Here is a 16,192-nt window from a genome sequence, read left to right on the forward strand (position 1 = left end):
TTTTTGGGTTGTTTGTTTCGTTTGGGGCCAGCTGATCATCTTGAGGTTATATTTGTAAGTGTGAGAACCTTTTATGGAAAAAATACTTTTTGCAACAGTTGTGGACTAAAAATAGCAGTGGAAAATTTTTGTAGCAGAAAATAATATCCCTTCATATATGTACTCCATTTTGGAGAGATTTTTAATGACATATTTTGAAAACTTATTTTTCATGTTTGTAATAAACTGATAAGTTCCTGAATAAGAATGTACATAATCTTATTCAACATACTTAAACATAAAGCATTATATTGGTTTAATAAGTTTTGCCATCTTTGTATGGGCTTTTTGTGCTCGGAGTATAATATTTATAGAACTGTGTAGCAATGCACAAGAAGCAGCTTTTAATATATTTCTTCTTTTGAAAGGTTAATAAACAAGGTTCTTACTCAGAGTAATCCCTTTTTAGTATATAAAACTCATTTTTGAAAATCAACAAAATAATAATGAAAATTGAAAAACAAAACCCAGTAATTTATAAAAAGATAACAGTGAATCATCCCTTGCCATGTGCACAATTATACATATTGCTTCTCTAAAATAGAACTTTATTTTTAGATCCCATGTGATTATAGTGCATTTTTAAGTATATTTAAGATATTAGTGTATTTGATGTTTCTTTTTTGTTAACAAAAGAATATTTCTCTAAAGACACAGTTTTTGCTTTTTATTTAAGTATCTTTCATCATTAGAGAAAGAGGATATTTTAAAAATGGGAATCTGTATATTCAAATATCCAGTCATCCTTCTGGTTCTGTGGAGGACTGGTCAGTCCCAGAACTCCCACGACCTCAGATTCCAGGGACGCTCAAGTCCCTTGTAAGAATGTCCCTTGTGTATTATCTACATATAACCTACACACATCCTCCCTGTACCTTAATTCCCCTCTAGAAGGTTTATAACACCAATGCAATGTAAGTACAATTTAAATAGTTATATGAAATTGTTTAGGGGATCATGACAAGAAAAGGCTGTGCATGCTCAGTACAGCTGCAGTTTTAAGTTTTTAATCCATGGATGATTGAGCCTGAAGTTATAAAACTCAGTAACCTGGAGGGATGACTATAATTGATCATGCCTGTAAAGTGTTTGACTTCTGTGTACTTCCTATTAGTTATCCCCATTACTAGTAATTAATCCAAAGTGCACTGTGTTTGATGAACTTGCCACTCTGCTCCCCTCTGCTTCCCTCCTCCTGGCTCGCTCTTTCCTTACACAACGCCCACAGAAAATATGGTGCTCTGTACATTGGAGATTAGCTGTCTATTTTTAAATGTGAAAGCACACCACTTAAATGTTTTCTTGATAGACAAGGAACAAGCATGTAGTTTTTTTAATGGAAAAGAAGATCTGTTCCATGACTGTATAGAATTCATTTTCACATGTTTTATTCTTTGATAACTGGCCATCTGTCATCTCATGAGTCTGAAATGAGGCAACTGTCCTCTGCAGCACAATTTAAAGTTGCCTTCCTACTCCTTTGATAAAAAGATACTTAATTTTCTTATTTGTGATAAGCCTTTTTTTTTCATTTGGAATGAAACAAAATTGTCAGATTATTGAGGACATTCTACAACAGTTATAGTCTTAAACCATAACTAGATTTTTAAGAAATGAAAATGTACCTTTGAACTAACATCTTCACAATCATATAGCTTTCACTTGGACTCTTAAATGGCAAAATATATTATTTCCAAACCAAAAGTGTAATCCCTTTCCAATGTGGCATTTGAAGTTCTGATTATATATCTTTTGGTCGATGGTGATGGAGCATCCGTTTCAGCCTAGGCAAAATCCTAAGTTCTGGGTGAGAGATAATCAGATAAATTTAGAAGCTGGCTGACATTCTTAGTAGGCTGCTTTGTGTTTTTCAAACTGGCCCTATCTTCTTAGAAGATTAAAAAAAGTTGTATCTATCACATAGTTTTAGGCAGAACTTGAAATGAGGCTGAAAGGGCATTGACGGCTTCCTGATCAAGCACACGCACGCACACACACACGCACACGCTCACCTGCACGCACCCCACGCAGAGCTGTCTCAAAGCCTCTGTTTTGTGCTGTGGGAGAGGTGAGCAGAGTGCTCCATTTCTACAAGCTCAGGAATAGGAGGAATGGTTCAGAGTCACCAAATTAAAGTGAACGCCACATGCCCTCATTTTCTCCACTTCTAAAACTAAAATGGAGGGGGTCCTTTGTCAGTCTTAATATGAAATAAACCTATGTCGTTTCCAAAGGCTTAGCAAGCAAGCACAGTTCAGAGGGCCAGTGCACTGACTGCTCTGGGCAGCACATGCCTGGCGCTACGAGGGGGCTCCAGTTTTGTTTACCCGGAGACTTCTCCAAGCAGACATTCACACACCCAGCTGTGGCTTCACTTGTCACAAACTAAAGGTCAAGCATTGTATGATAGAAAATTTAGGAGAACTTTTAATGTTTTTTTTTTCCTCACACTTGACTCATTTTCAGCTTCTAAGTGAAAGGCTTAAAAGGTTTTTCTTCTTTGTATCAATGAAACTTTCTGTCGTGTCTTTTATTTCAGCTGGAGTAGCATTAACAGAGCAAATGATATTCTAGCACTGGGAAGAATTGAACCAGTATAAAGGCATAGCAGATTTTGTTAGGATATCTAAAGACAGGATAGTCCGATTCACTCACTTAGCCTGAGGTGCTGATTTAAATGATTGTACATTAGAACAGCTAACGTTTATTAAGCATGTAGCAAGCCCCAAAGTAGTAAAGTAACAATCTAGATGTCCTTGGTAAATTAATGATCAAAATAACCATGTTTTCTGAATATTTGAGGCATATCTGAACATTCAAATATGTTTAAATATTAACAGTTTTGAATAAAATGTTTCTGAAGCATAATACCTACCTCTACCATGTTTTCTTTAATAGACTATACTAGATATTATATAACTGTTTTATTTATGCCTTTATTCAGTGAACAATATTGGCATACCTCAGAGATACTGCAGTTTTGGTTGCAGGCTACCCCAATAAAGTGAATATTGCAGTAAAGCATATCACAGGGTTTTTTTTCCCCCAGTGCATATTATTGTTATTCTACACTATAATCTATAAAGTGTACAATAGCACTGTGTCTGAAAAAACATGGTTCATACCTTGATTTTAAAATATTTTATTGCTAAAAGATTCTAACTACCTTCTAATCCTAAAGTTTTGCTGGTGGAGGGTCTTCCCTGGATGCTGATAACTGCTGCTGATCAGGTTGGGCTCACTGTGGCCGTTTCTTGAATAAGTCAACAATGAAGTTAGATGTCTTGATTAACTCTTCCTCTCATGAAATATTTCTTGGTAGTGTGGGATCTGCGTGGCAGCATTTTACCCACAATAGAACTAATTTTGAAATTGTAGTCAATCTTCTCAAACCTTTCCACTGCTTTATCAACTAAGTTTATTTCTCATTCTAAACCCTTTGTTGTCATTTCAGCAGTGTTCACAGTGTCTTTCCAGGAGTAAATTCCATCTCAAAAAAACCTTTTTCGCTCACCCATAGGAAACAATTCCTCATGTGTCCAAGTTGTGTCGTGAGAGGGCAGCGGTTTAATCACATCTGCAGGCTCCACTTCCTATTCTAGTTCCTTGACATTTCCACCGCATCTTCAGTTACTTCCCCCACATAAAGCCTTGAGCCCCTCAGAGTCCAAGTATTTGGAATCAACTTCTTCCAACTCCTGTTCTGTTCACATTTTGTCCTCCTCCCAGGAATCATGCATGCTCCTAGTGGCATCTGGAATGGTGAATCCTTTCCAGAAGGTTTTCAGTCTGCCTTGCCCAGGTCAATCATAAGAATCACACCTACGACAGCTGTAGCCTTATAAAATCTATTTCTTAAATAACAAGACTTGAAAGTCAAAATCTCCTCCTTGTCCCAACACAATGTGAGCACACATTGTTGGGAAAACAGTGCCGGGAGACTTGCTCAACCCAGGGCTGCCACAGATCTTTAATTTGTTTAAAATGCCTTATCTGAGTTAGGCACAGAAGTGCACACCTGTAATCCCACCTATTCAGGAGGCTGAGGTAGGAGGATTGCAAGTGCCAGGCGAACCTAGACACCTTGGTAAGATCCTGCCTCAAAATTTAATAATTTTTAAAGAGCCAGGGACATAGCTCTGTGGTAGAGGGCACCTGGGTTCAATCTCCAGTACTGTGCAAAAAAAAAAAAAAAAATCCCCAAAACTTAAACACACATATACACACACACAAATGTGTTATCTGCAAAGAGCAATAACATGATGCACAATCAAATGAGGAATGCCTGTACTTACCAAAGCACCTACACTAAAACTAGGGACACAGTCATAGAAGTGGACACAGAGTCCCCACCCTTATGAAAGTATGGTCTAGTATATCAGAATATTAAACTAAAAATGCAGAGATGGTAAGTGCCAGGAAGGGAAAGCAAGCCAGGCTGGGAGAAAACACGAAAAGCTCTAACTTCAGTTGGGTAGAGGGCTAGGGTGGTGTCTCTAGAGGAGGAGGAGGGGGTTGGTAGGTGGGCTGGAAGGGGGGTTGTAGAGGAAGTGGCAGGCAGACTCAAGCCAAAGGAAAAGAGACATGTACAGTCGAAAAATGCCTCACCCAACATTGTAAAATGGAAAAGTATAAAAAGTATAAAATATACATTGACATGCAGCCCCAAAACACTCCCTGTGAGCCCTCTCCCTGTGCATGATGTGCTCCATGAATGGGATCACAGATCCTCTGACATTTCAATAAGAAACCAACTGAAGTATTGGTATCTTGCAGAATTTATTGTTCACTGATGAAAATGATAATTTGGAAATTAAAGTTATCGATTTCGGGTTTGCTCGCCTCAAGCCGCCTGACAATCAGCCCCTGAAGACCCCGTGCTTCACCCTTCATTACGCAGCCCCAGAGCTCTTGAATCACAATGGCTACGATGAGTCCTGTGACCTGTGGAGCTTGGGTGTCATCTTGGTGAGTGTCATAGAAGAGCCACTAAACCTGGTCAGTTCTTAGGTGTCCTCTGTAATTTTCTCTCTCTGTTGTTTTTCTTGAATTCATAAAAAAAAAAAAATAGAAAAATGGCCAATTGGTTTCTTTTCTGTACAGCCAATTAGAAGGCCTATCAAAGAATATGTCCCTTTCTTAAAACTTACACTAGAGAAAATGTTGGAACTGGGTTTATTTTGAAATATTTAAGTTACCTATTTCATATGAATGAGTTATGTTATTTTTTAAAAGAAGCATGAATGTATTTTTATAAGACATATTGGATATAATGTGAAAGTAGTAGAGTGACTCTTTAATACAAAAACACTTCAAGAGCTTATGTGAGACTTCAGACTAAAAATGTAATTAAAGAAAATCATTTAGGATAAGTTAACAAATTAATAGATCAAACTAGAAATATTTGTGGTAATTTATAGCAATTGTGGTGAGCATGCTTTTCACCAAATGTGCCTAGATGATGTAATCAGAAAATAAACATTAAGCGGGGAAAAAAAAATCTCAGAATTTTTTTTGCCTCAAAATACCTTTACTTTTTCTGCATGTAGTGCATAGTACATGATCTTAGAGGGAAATTTTGAGATATTCCAGAAAGATGCAAGAAACAAAGTGAAAGTTGCTCATAACCTTTCCACTCAAAGATGATGTTGAGCAAGCTTCCCTTGCCCTCAGTCCCCCGCTGCACATGTCCCCCAGTTGCAGTGTATCTTGTATGTTTTTATATATGTGTATATGTATGGAATTTTTAAAATATTTTTTTTAGTTATTGTTAGACCCTTATTTTATTCATTTATTTTTATGTGGCACTGAGACTCAAACCCAGTGCCTCACACATGTCAAGCCAAGCACTCTACCCCTGAGCTACAATCCCTGTGTATGGAATTTTTAACAAATGGGATTATATTATACATGTAGTTCGAGTCTGTGAAATTTCTTTTAAATATTTCTTTGATAATTATCTGTTAGCATTTTCCATTTTTTCACTAATTATAAACTACACAAGTAAATATTTTGCACATTATGTTTGCATTTTTCTCATTATTTCCTTAGGACAGATTCCTAGGGGATGGTAGGTGCATCTTTATTTCAACATGGATGCCTAGATTCCCTGTTAGAAGATTCACCAGGTTATGTTCCCATCAACTGTATGAGAGAACATTGAATGCTGTCATTATCAATCTTAAATTAGTCCCTACTGTTCTTATAATTAGCAAGTATTTCTTTGATGAATATTCACTCTCAGCATATTTTCATGTTTTTGGACATTTGTATTTTCTCAGTTATAAATTGTTTCTTATGAGCTTTGCCCATTGGTCTATGGGGAGATTTTTTTCTACTTAATCTTAAAGGTCTGTTAAGGATTTTAATCCTTTGTCTGCCATCAATATTGGATATGTTTTTCTAGTTTACCCTTTGTTTGAAATCTTTGTTTATACGCTGGGGCTGCAGCTCAGTGGTAGAGCTCTTACCTAGCACATATGAGGCACCAGGTTTGATCCTCAGCACCACATAAAAATAAATAAATAAAGGTATTGTGTCCATCTACAACTAAAAATATTTTTTAAAAGAAAACTTTGTTTATAGTAATATGGAATTCTGATTTTGTTTTTAGAGAAGTTTATAAATAGAGGAGTTTTTTCCTGATGTGTCAGCCTTTCCCTATGTGTGGCTTTGATGTCAGGCTGTCACTCCATCCCTGCCCTCATCCCAAGATTTTAAAAGTAGTCTCCTAAATTTCCTCCAGCATTACTCTGTTTTATTTTTGTGCCTCAATCTGTCCTCCATCTGGGGTTTATTTTAGTGTCAGTTGTTCTCCCCCAATGGCAGCCACTTGTCCCTACAGGATGGTTCTTCTTTATTTTAAGCTTTATTTGGTTTTCATCTGAGCACTTTTAAATCATCATTTATCATTGTCAAATTAATGTACTTTTGAATAAGATTATTTTTAGTAAAAATAAATAACTCTAGGGCTGAGGTTATGGCTCAGTGGTAGAGCACTTGCCTGGCACGTGGGAGGCACTGGATTTGATCCTCAGCACCACATAAAAATAAATAAAGGTATTGTGTCCATCTACAACTAAAAAAGTTTTAAAATAAACAACTATAAACAATTGTAAAAACAAATCTACTATAGGTTTGAAGAGTTTTATGGACTTAAATTGATGGCATGTTCATTAGCAGCAATGTCTTTAAAAAAACTGATGAAAATAAAAAAGAGCCTTTGATTTCTAGTATCACTTTTCTTTTCCATTGGAAAAAGAGACTTCCATTAAATCTAGGCCAGTTGTGACCAGCAAACTCTTAAGGTTTAAGAGTCTTAGACGTGTAGAGAGGTATCTTAGAGCCCAAGTGTTATTTCTATGAAAGCAACTTTCCATAGGGCATGGATGGAAGCAGTGCTGCCCCCCTAGATGGGATTATCACATTTTGAGAAAAATGGGATATAAAACAGGGTAAGTGATAGCAGAGGACAGTCAAAATGTCCAGACTATGGGCAATTTAGAAACCACCTTTTTTTTGTAGTTTCCATTTCTTATAATATCCGTGTTTTTCAGTTATAAGAGTATAACTACAGTGTGTATCATGCCCACATCTAACATGATACTAAATTTGATCTTGATCTTTATTTTGCTGGGAAGGCTTACTGATGTTCCCATGAGGGAATATTGCTGGTACCGATTGACTCTGATGAGCTGTTATAAATAATCTTGAGTGGATATCTTTATTCATATAATTTTCATAGTCTTTGGATTGGGGATGTTAATGTCTCAGAAATGAGATTATAGGGTTGTACTTTTAGTCACATCCAACTTGCTTGATTTTTATTTATTAGTTTTGAGGGGTTACAATCTTTTTTAATTTGTTCTTTTTAGATATACATGACAGAGTATATTTTGACATACATACATGGAGTATAACCTAAAAAAAGTATTCTCAATACTTTTGTTTGTTAATTACTCAAATTCTAATCAGGATCCCATTCTGCAGTTGTACATGATGTGGAATTTCACTAGTAAAAATATGTATTCATATATGAGCATAGGAAAGTTATGTCAGACTCATTCTACTGACTTTCCTATTCCCATTCCCCCTCCATTCCCTTCATTCCCCTTTGTCTAATCCAATGAGCTTCTGTTGTTCCCTCCCCGCTTATTGTGTGTTAACATCTGCATATCAGAGAGAATTCAGCAGCCCACATCTCAAGCAAGTAAATTATAAGAAAAGATAACTTGGGAACCTACAGATTAAAAGACACTTGAGCAATAATGTTTACATTTTACTTGAATCCTGATTAAAGCAAGATCGAAATTCTGTGTATTGAATTCAAATTCTAAAAGTAATTCATACAGATGTTATATATATATATATATATATATATATATACACACCCACAATATGTATAACACAATGAGATTTTGAACATACAAAGAAATGACTGCTAATTTTTTAAGTGTGATAACGGCACTGTGGTTATAATTTTTAAAAGTCTTGCTTTTTAAAGATACAAGATGAAAGTGAAAAAAATTAACACCTTCTTTAAACTGTCAAAAAAAGAGAGAAAGCTTTGCATAAATGAATGAATATCTCCAGACATCTAGAATACAAAGCCTGAATTATCCCATAGCAAGCACAAAATTTATTTGAAGTCTCCTGATGTACCTTAGAAATGTATGGCCCTTTTGCATTTTCCATCTAATAGATGTAAATGTGGGTATTTTATTAAGAAAAGGAACTATTTTACCCTGAGTAAAATAAGTACTCCAAGAAAATATATCCTGTAGTATCATCTGGCTTTTTTTTTAAGTTATTTTTTAGGTGTGATTGGACACAATGCCTTTATTTTATTTATATTTACTTGTTTTTATGTGGTATTGAGGATCAAACCCAGGGCCTCACACATGCTAGGTGAGCGCTCTACCGCTGAGCCACACCCCAGCCCTCATCTGGCTTTGATTACAACCCAGTATATGCTGTGGAAGTATAATCCCAGTCTGAATGTGTAGGGCTTAATTAAAATAGAGGTTACACAGCATATTAATGTTTGTGCAATCACAGAATACCACAAACTGGATGACTTAAACAGCAGATTTATTTTCTATGATTCTAGAGCCTGGGTAATCTAAGATTGAGGTACCAGTAGAGTTGGCGTCTGGTAAGGACCCCCCTTTGGGTCACAAACAGCTACCTGCTCACCATGTGCTCATCAAAGCCTTTGGCTGGTACACGGTTCCACAGAGCTCTCTGTGGTATCTGTTCTTTTAAAGACACTAACCTGTTGGATCAGGACACTATTATATAATTTAATTTCACTTTAACTGCCTCCAAAAAACTCCCTCTCCATGTACAGTGGCATTGAGGGTTGGGACTTCAACATATGAATTTAGTTCTTTAACAAAGTATTTAGGAGATATAGGACAGGATATATAACATAACCAGTGATATAGCACATAATTCCATTTAAAATATATTTCCCCTAAATATTTTATTCTGGAGACATTAGTTTTTGTTTTTTGTTTTTTACTTTGTTCCCAAAAAATTTTATTTTGAAAATTTCAAAAGTAGAGGACGTGTGAGAAAAATACTACTAACATCTAGTATTTCACTGCATTTGCTTTTTTTTTTCTCTGATTCTTCCTTGTGTGTGTGCTCTTACAATGTATTTATGTGTATGCATATGTTTATGGACATACATAATACATGTACACAGACACAGAGATTATTTCTGCATACACATGCAATTCTTGATATGTATTTCTGTTTAGATGTGTCTCTGTTTTGCACCACGTCATTTGTAGACAGAAAATTAATCTTAACAGAAATCGATTACTGGATAATCAACTAAAATTATAAGTCTATGCCCCTTTGATAAAGGGGTACTTTGAAGTAGTAAAATGGTTTTATATTTGAATATCATAAAAATTCATGCCACTTTGTTTACAAGTCTTTGGAATGTAGGGTAACCTCAGTGATGGAAGTCATGTGGTCTTTTAAACCAAATAATGCTAGTTGTAAAAGCTGGTGAGTTCTGCTAATTAAGTTGGCAGTAGGATTACTGGAGGGGCTGCGACAGTCATTCTGCTTTGTTACTTTTCTTCCATGATAGTATACAATGTTGTCAGGGCAGGTTCCATTCCAGTCTCATGACAGAAGTTTGACGTGCACCAGCGCAGTCGAAATCATGAAGAAAATTAAAAAGGGAGATTTCTCCTTTGAAGGAGAAGCCTGGAAGAATGTATCCCAAGAGGCTAAAGATTTGATCCAAGGTAAGAATCTCATGACGCTTGGTGTTCTGCAGGATGCATAGTGACTAAAGCGGAGTCGTGCCCCTAACACACACGTAATGTGTTTGTTAATTACTCACGGAGCCCATGGGTGTTCTCTGGGGTTTACCAGGCTGCACCTTTCATCCTGTCATCCTCTTCCAGACACTGTCCCTCAGTGATCTCGACATTTCCAGCATGGACTAATATATGGCTCCCACTGCATCTCAGTCAAAGAACTTAGATGTACTTTTCTACTGTCCTTTCCCCAAACATATTTCTTCTCCCACTTTCCTCCTTCAGGACAGTGGCACTACCCAGGAGCCAAGTCACTGAAACAGAAACCTGTCACCTGGCTGCCTGCACCTTCCTTGCCTTCTGCAGCCTGTCCCCTGGTGCTCAGGTTCAGCCACCCCCGGGCTGCCCTCCTTCCCACTTCCACCCAGGTGTCTTGGAGTCCAGCAGCATCCCTTCATTTGGACTCACTTCCTCTCGTTTGACCTGTCCATCTGTTGACTGAGTGACAAATGTGATCAGGGACTCTCCATCAGCTGCAGGTCTCACTCCTTAGCCTGGCGTTGAGACCTCAAGGCCTCCGTCACCTGGCCCTGCTTCCCCTGCTTCCCGGTTTCCACAGCTCTGCCACTGTGGGAAACTCAGATTTCTCCATTTCTTTCCATATAGAGCACCCTCTTCCTCCTGCCCACTTCTCATTCCACAGGACTCAACTCCTGGGATCCTTCCAGGATACCTGCTCTCCAAGGATGAGCCCTTCTCCCGGGCCTGCCAGCCCTGTCCCTGTGTGTTTTGTTACTAGTGCCCTCCTGTTAGACTGGCTCCCTCCTGTCCCTGTCTTTAGTCACCCTTGAGTCTCCAGTCCATGTCTCAGGAGAGCCTCCCACCCTCCCTGACTTGTAGCAGATGCTGGTAAAGGTCTGGACATGAGTGAAGTAGATCTAGGTCGTCTGTTCTCATTGGAGCTTACCAAGTCACCAGTGAGAGTCTTTGTTTTGGGGGTTTATTTTCTGTTTGAAAAGCTCATTAGCCTACAGCCTCCTAGAAATAGGCGACTATGGCATTATCATCCAGTGTCCACTAGAAGATCTAAATATATTTGTATATATATATGTGTGTGTATATATATAATATATAATTATTTGCTGGGTACAGTGGTGAATGGTTGCAATCCCAGTGACTCGAATGGCTGAGGCAGGAGGATCACAAGTTCAAAGCCAGCCTCAGCAACTAAGCAAAGCCCTAGGTAACTTCATGAGACCTGTCTCAAAATAAATAAAAATGACTGCGGATGTGGTTGAGTGGTTAAGCACCCCTGGATTCAACCTTCAGTAAAAAAAAAAAAGTATGGGCTGTGGTTGTGGCTCAGAGGTAGAGCGCTCGCCTACCACATGTGAAGCCCTGGGTTCGATCCTCAGCACCACATATAAATAAAATAAAAATAAAGATATTTTTTTTAAAAAGTAATTATCTTTGTAGCAAGTTGAAACCTCATTGAAATCTTCATGTCATGAACATAATTGAAATTTATGTCTGAGTTAGATGTTTAAACCAGGTTTAAAATGGCAAACCTTAAAATATATTATTTATTCCCACAGGACTTCTCACTGTTGATCCAAATAAAAGACTTAAAATGTCTGGCTTGAGATACAATGAATGGCTTCAAGATGGCAGTCAGCTGTCCTCGAATCCTCTGATGACTCCAGACATTCTGGGATCTTCGGGAGCTGCCGTGCACACCTGTGTGAAAGCAACCTTCCATGTGAGGCTCTGCACTACGCACGTGGCAGGCGGTTTGAAAAGGGATTGTAACCACATTTCTTTTTTTAAACATTTTTAGTTGCAGATGGACACAATACCTTTATTTAATTTATTTATTTTTTATGTGATACTGAGGAGTGAGCCCAGTGCCTCACACATGCTAGGCAAGCGCTCTGCCACTGAGCCAAAACCCCTGACCCATAACCACATGTTCTTATTTGGTAGTCTCAGAGACATGCTGTCTTTTAACACATTTACAATATATTCACCTTTTAATTTTTATAAACTGCTTCATACTGCTTCATAAACTGCTTTAATTTTTATAAACTGCTTCACTCTCCTAGAATGTGTGAAGCACTGAGTTCAATTCTCAGCACCACATATAAATAAATTAATTAAATAAAGGTCCATTAACCTCTAAAAAATATTTTATTAAAAAAAGAATATACAAAGTACTTATTTGGTGTTTAGCATGAGTTTGTAAGAGGAGACAGTAATCTGATGTTTGAATAGTTGAAAGATTTTAATAAGTAATGAAAACAACTTAAACAAGCATACATAATAAAAAAGTTTTTCCCCCAAACAAAATCATGTTTTTAAACCATAACTAAATGTTAGGAACTAAGACATAAGAAAAGTCTATTCATTCAACAACCCACCCATTAGTGCATGTCATGGTCTAGGACTGAGGGATTTGAAGTGAGTTAATTGTATAAATATAGACTGTATCCTTAAAAAGCTGACACTACATGATGATAACCACATTATGTACCCTTGTGTCAAGCAAATACAATTATATCAAGATAATTAGCATAAGAAATAATGGAGTAGAGAGATTTAAAAATTTTCCCTAACAGACTTATGTTGAGCCATCAGCACCAGGATTTGATTTTAGAAGTCATAGCTGGACATGGTAGTGAACACCTGTAAGCCTAGCTATTTGAGAGTCTAAGGCAACAAAACCAAAAGTTCAAATCCAGCCTGCATAAATTAGCAAAACCCTATCTCAAAATAAAAAGGGCTGGGGATGTAGCTTAGTGATAGAGCACCTGCCTAGCTGTGAGAACCCTGGGTTCAATCCCTAGTACTACCCAAAAAAAGAAAAGAAAAATAGGGGCTGGGTATGTAGCTCAGTGTTAGAGCACTTGCTTAACATGTGTGAGGCCTTGGGTTCAATCCCTGGCACTGAAAATAATAATAATAATAATAAAATTTAAAAAGTAACAAACCAGAAAATGTTGGAAAGTAGCTGCAAGAATTTAAGCCATCTGGACTAGGACTGAGGCTCAACAGTAGAGCACTCACCTAGCATGCATGGGGCCTTGGGTTCCATCCTCAGCCCACATAAAAATAAATGAATGGAATAAAGGTATTGTGTCTGACTACAACTAAAAATAAATAATTTTTTTTTTTTAAAAAAAGGAATTTAGGCCATGTGATCCAGGTCTTCTCAGTGATGACCATGATGCAAGTTTGTCAAGGTGCCTGCACCACTGCCCACACTTGAGCTAAGAAGGATCAAGACAGGCTGCTGTGAGGAAGAAGCCGGGGTGGGATTTGCAGAGCTACGATTCTCTGTGTATATTAAGTGACCAAAATAAGCTCAAGTGACGTTGCACTGGGTGTACAGAGCAAGGACCTACAATGGATTGAATCTGCTCTGTGTTGGAATTTTGTGGCTGGAATTTTCAATCTTAGACATGAAACCAGCAAAAGTAACAGAAAGGATTGTTGCTTCAGATGACTGATGTTCTTCAAGACTTTCCAGTTAGTCAGTGGTTTCTCACTGAGATGTAACACTAACTTCTTAAAAAGATTTATTAAATGAGCAGAGGTGTAGCTCAGGGATAGAGTGCCTTGACTGGCATGCACAAGGTCCTGGGTTCGAACCCCAGCGCCACAAAATAAATAAACAAACGAAATCCTGACTCCTGGACAGCCTGGCTGGTGTGATGAAACTCAGAATTCTTTTCCCATGAGCTTCTCTTCCCTTCAGCAGGTTTGGGTATAAAAGTTTTGTTCCCAGAACAGCCTTAGAGCTTTGGTTGCCATAGGAAGTTGTCCTCTGCTATAAGTTGTATTTACTGCAAAAATGTCAATACTTTTTTCTTTTGTTCTTTTTAGTTATACATGACAGTAGAATGTATTCTGGCATATTTTACATACACAGAGTGTCACTTATTCTAATGAGGATCCTATCATGGCTGTCATGATATAGAGTTACCCTGGTCGTGTATTCAGATAGGAGGCTGGGAAAGTTATGTCCGATTCCTTCTACTGTCCTTCCTATTCTCCTCCCTCCTCCCTTACCTTCATCCCCTTTGTCTAATCCAAACGACTTCTATTCTTCCCCTTTCCCACCCTCCCTTGTTTGGGGCTAGCCTCCATTTATCAGAGAGGACAACTGGCCTTCGGTTTTGGGGGGATTGGTGTATTTCACTTAGTATGCTATGCTCCAGTTCCATCCATTTCAAAAATGTCAATATTTTTACCTTCCCTGTTTTTCTCCCCTAGGCCTTTAACAAATACAAGAGAGAAGGATTTTGCCTTCAGAATGTCGATAAGGCCCCATTGGCTAAGAGAAGGAAAATGAAAAAGACCAGCACCAGTACAGAGACCCGCAGCAGCTCCAGCGAGAGCTGCCATTCTTCCTCCTCCCATTCCCATGGCAAAACCACGCCCACCAAGACCCTGCAGCCCAGCAACCCTGCTGATAGCACTAACCCAGAGAGCCTCTTCCAGTTCTCGGACTGAGAGACCGACATGTGCATGGTAGGAATGTCCTCCGTGGCCGTGGCACCTTGCTCTCCCTCAGCATGATCCTGAGGTGGTGGTCTGTGCTTTAAAGAATGTGTTCCGTTGGTCTCATTGGGATCTGCTCCTAGTGAATTTTTTCAGGAAAACTGTTTGGTTATCCTTGAACAAGAGCACTGAACAGGGAATGTCACTGTGAATGGAGCATTTGTGATACCCTTAACAACCTAGCATGATACCAACAGGATGATTCTTGAAAGGGCAAAGGTTTCTGTACATTTACTAGGTCCTTGTTAGATGACGCTGCCTACAATGTCAGTCACAGGTTCTCCAATGTCTGCCAACAAGACTTGACGCCTTTCACTAGGCCTGATGGACAAGGTGGGTTTTTAAGAGATTTGTACCCTTTGGATAGTGATTTAGCAGAGCAAGAGGTCTGTTTTCAGAAAAAGATTCTGTAATGAATTTTGTGTGTGACATATACTTATTTCTTGAGAGAGAATTTTAACTTATTGTTTTTATTTTATGGTTATATATGATAATAACTTGCTATTCATCTTTTTCTAAAAAGTTAAAAAAAAAAAGAAGTTATTAGAACTCGAGGTCCCATGCCTTGTGTTTGGGAGCCACGTGAGATGCATGCTAAGTTGTGTATGTTTTTAATTTTGCACTGCCTTTTCCTGGTAATTAATTTTAAAGATCATTGCAAAATATTAAGGTACATGTCCCTTTGTTTTAAGTAATATTGCACTTTATAGAAGAGTGTGTGAATAAATCAATCTGTTTTATAAAGTGCACTGTTGAAAGCATATGTACTGTATGTTTGCTGGGTTTTTTTCCATCATCTACTTTAAATTTGTCCTCACATCCCTCTTCTGCTTTGTATGCAACAAGTAGAATGGGGTGCTTTGTATAATGTGTCATTAGCCACTTATGCACCAATCTGAGGGAAAACTAAAGGGAAATTTTACTCAACACTGTGCTTCGTATGGGTACACTGTGTTGTGCTACAGTGAGGTATTCCCTCCTGTAGTCAAATATTATGTACATAATATTTTAGAATCATACCTATGACTTGTTTTGAATTTTTTCTGTTGAATTTTAAATCCAGAAAGCATTTTATAAATTTATGCAGAGCACTTTTATTGCTCAAAAGTTCTGAATTCATACAGAAAACAAGTGCTATGCGATGAAGACATTTCATTAAGATTGCTGCATTTTAAAATAGAATTAATTCATTCCCTATGCAAAAAAAATTAAGTGACAGAATTTGTACATTATGTTTTCTTTTAAAGCCATCACATAAAATGCCAGGACTGAGAAAAGTGATCTTTGCTATGTTTACAGGAATCATGCTTAAA

General features: G+C 37.7%; 1 protein-coding gene across 1 annotated transcript in view; it reads left to right on the forward strand.

The window, feature by feature from the left end:
- Nucleotides 1-15,372, forward strand: part of Rps6ka5 (ribosomal protein S6 kinase A5) — a 174,146-nt gene extending 158,774 nt beyond the window's left edge. Inside the window, exons 14-17 of the mRNA XM_026394225.2 lie at nt 4,816-5,007; nt 10,145-10,304; nt 11,915-12,078; nt 14,592-15,372. Coding sequence (XP_026250010.1) covers nt 4,816-5,007; nt 10,145-10,304; nt 11,915-12,078; nt 14,592-14,831 — 756 coding nt within the window. The 3' untranslated portion in view covers nt 14,832-15,372. The remainder of the gene's footprint in view (nt 1-4,815; nt 5,008-10,144; nt 10,305-11,914; nt 12,079-14,591) is intronic.
- Nucleotides 15,373-16,192: the final 820 nt, after the last annotated feature.

This window comes from Urocitellus parryii, chromosome 6 (genome assembly GCF_045843805.1).
Source record: "Urocitellus parryii isolate mUroPar1 chromosome 6, mUroPar1.hap1, whole genome shotgun sequence".
NCBI lineage: Eukaryota > Metazoa > Chordata > Mammalia > Rodentia > Sciuridae > Urocitellus > Urocitellus parryii.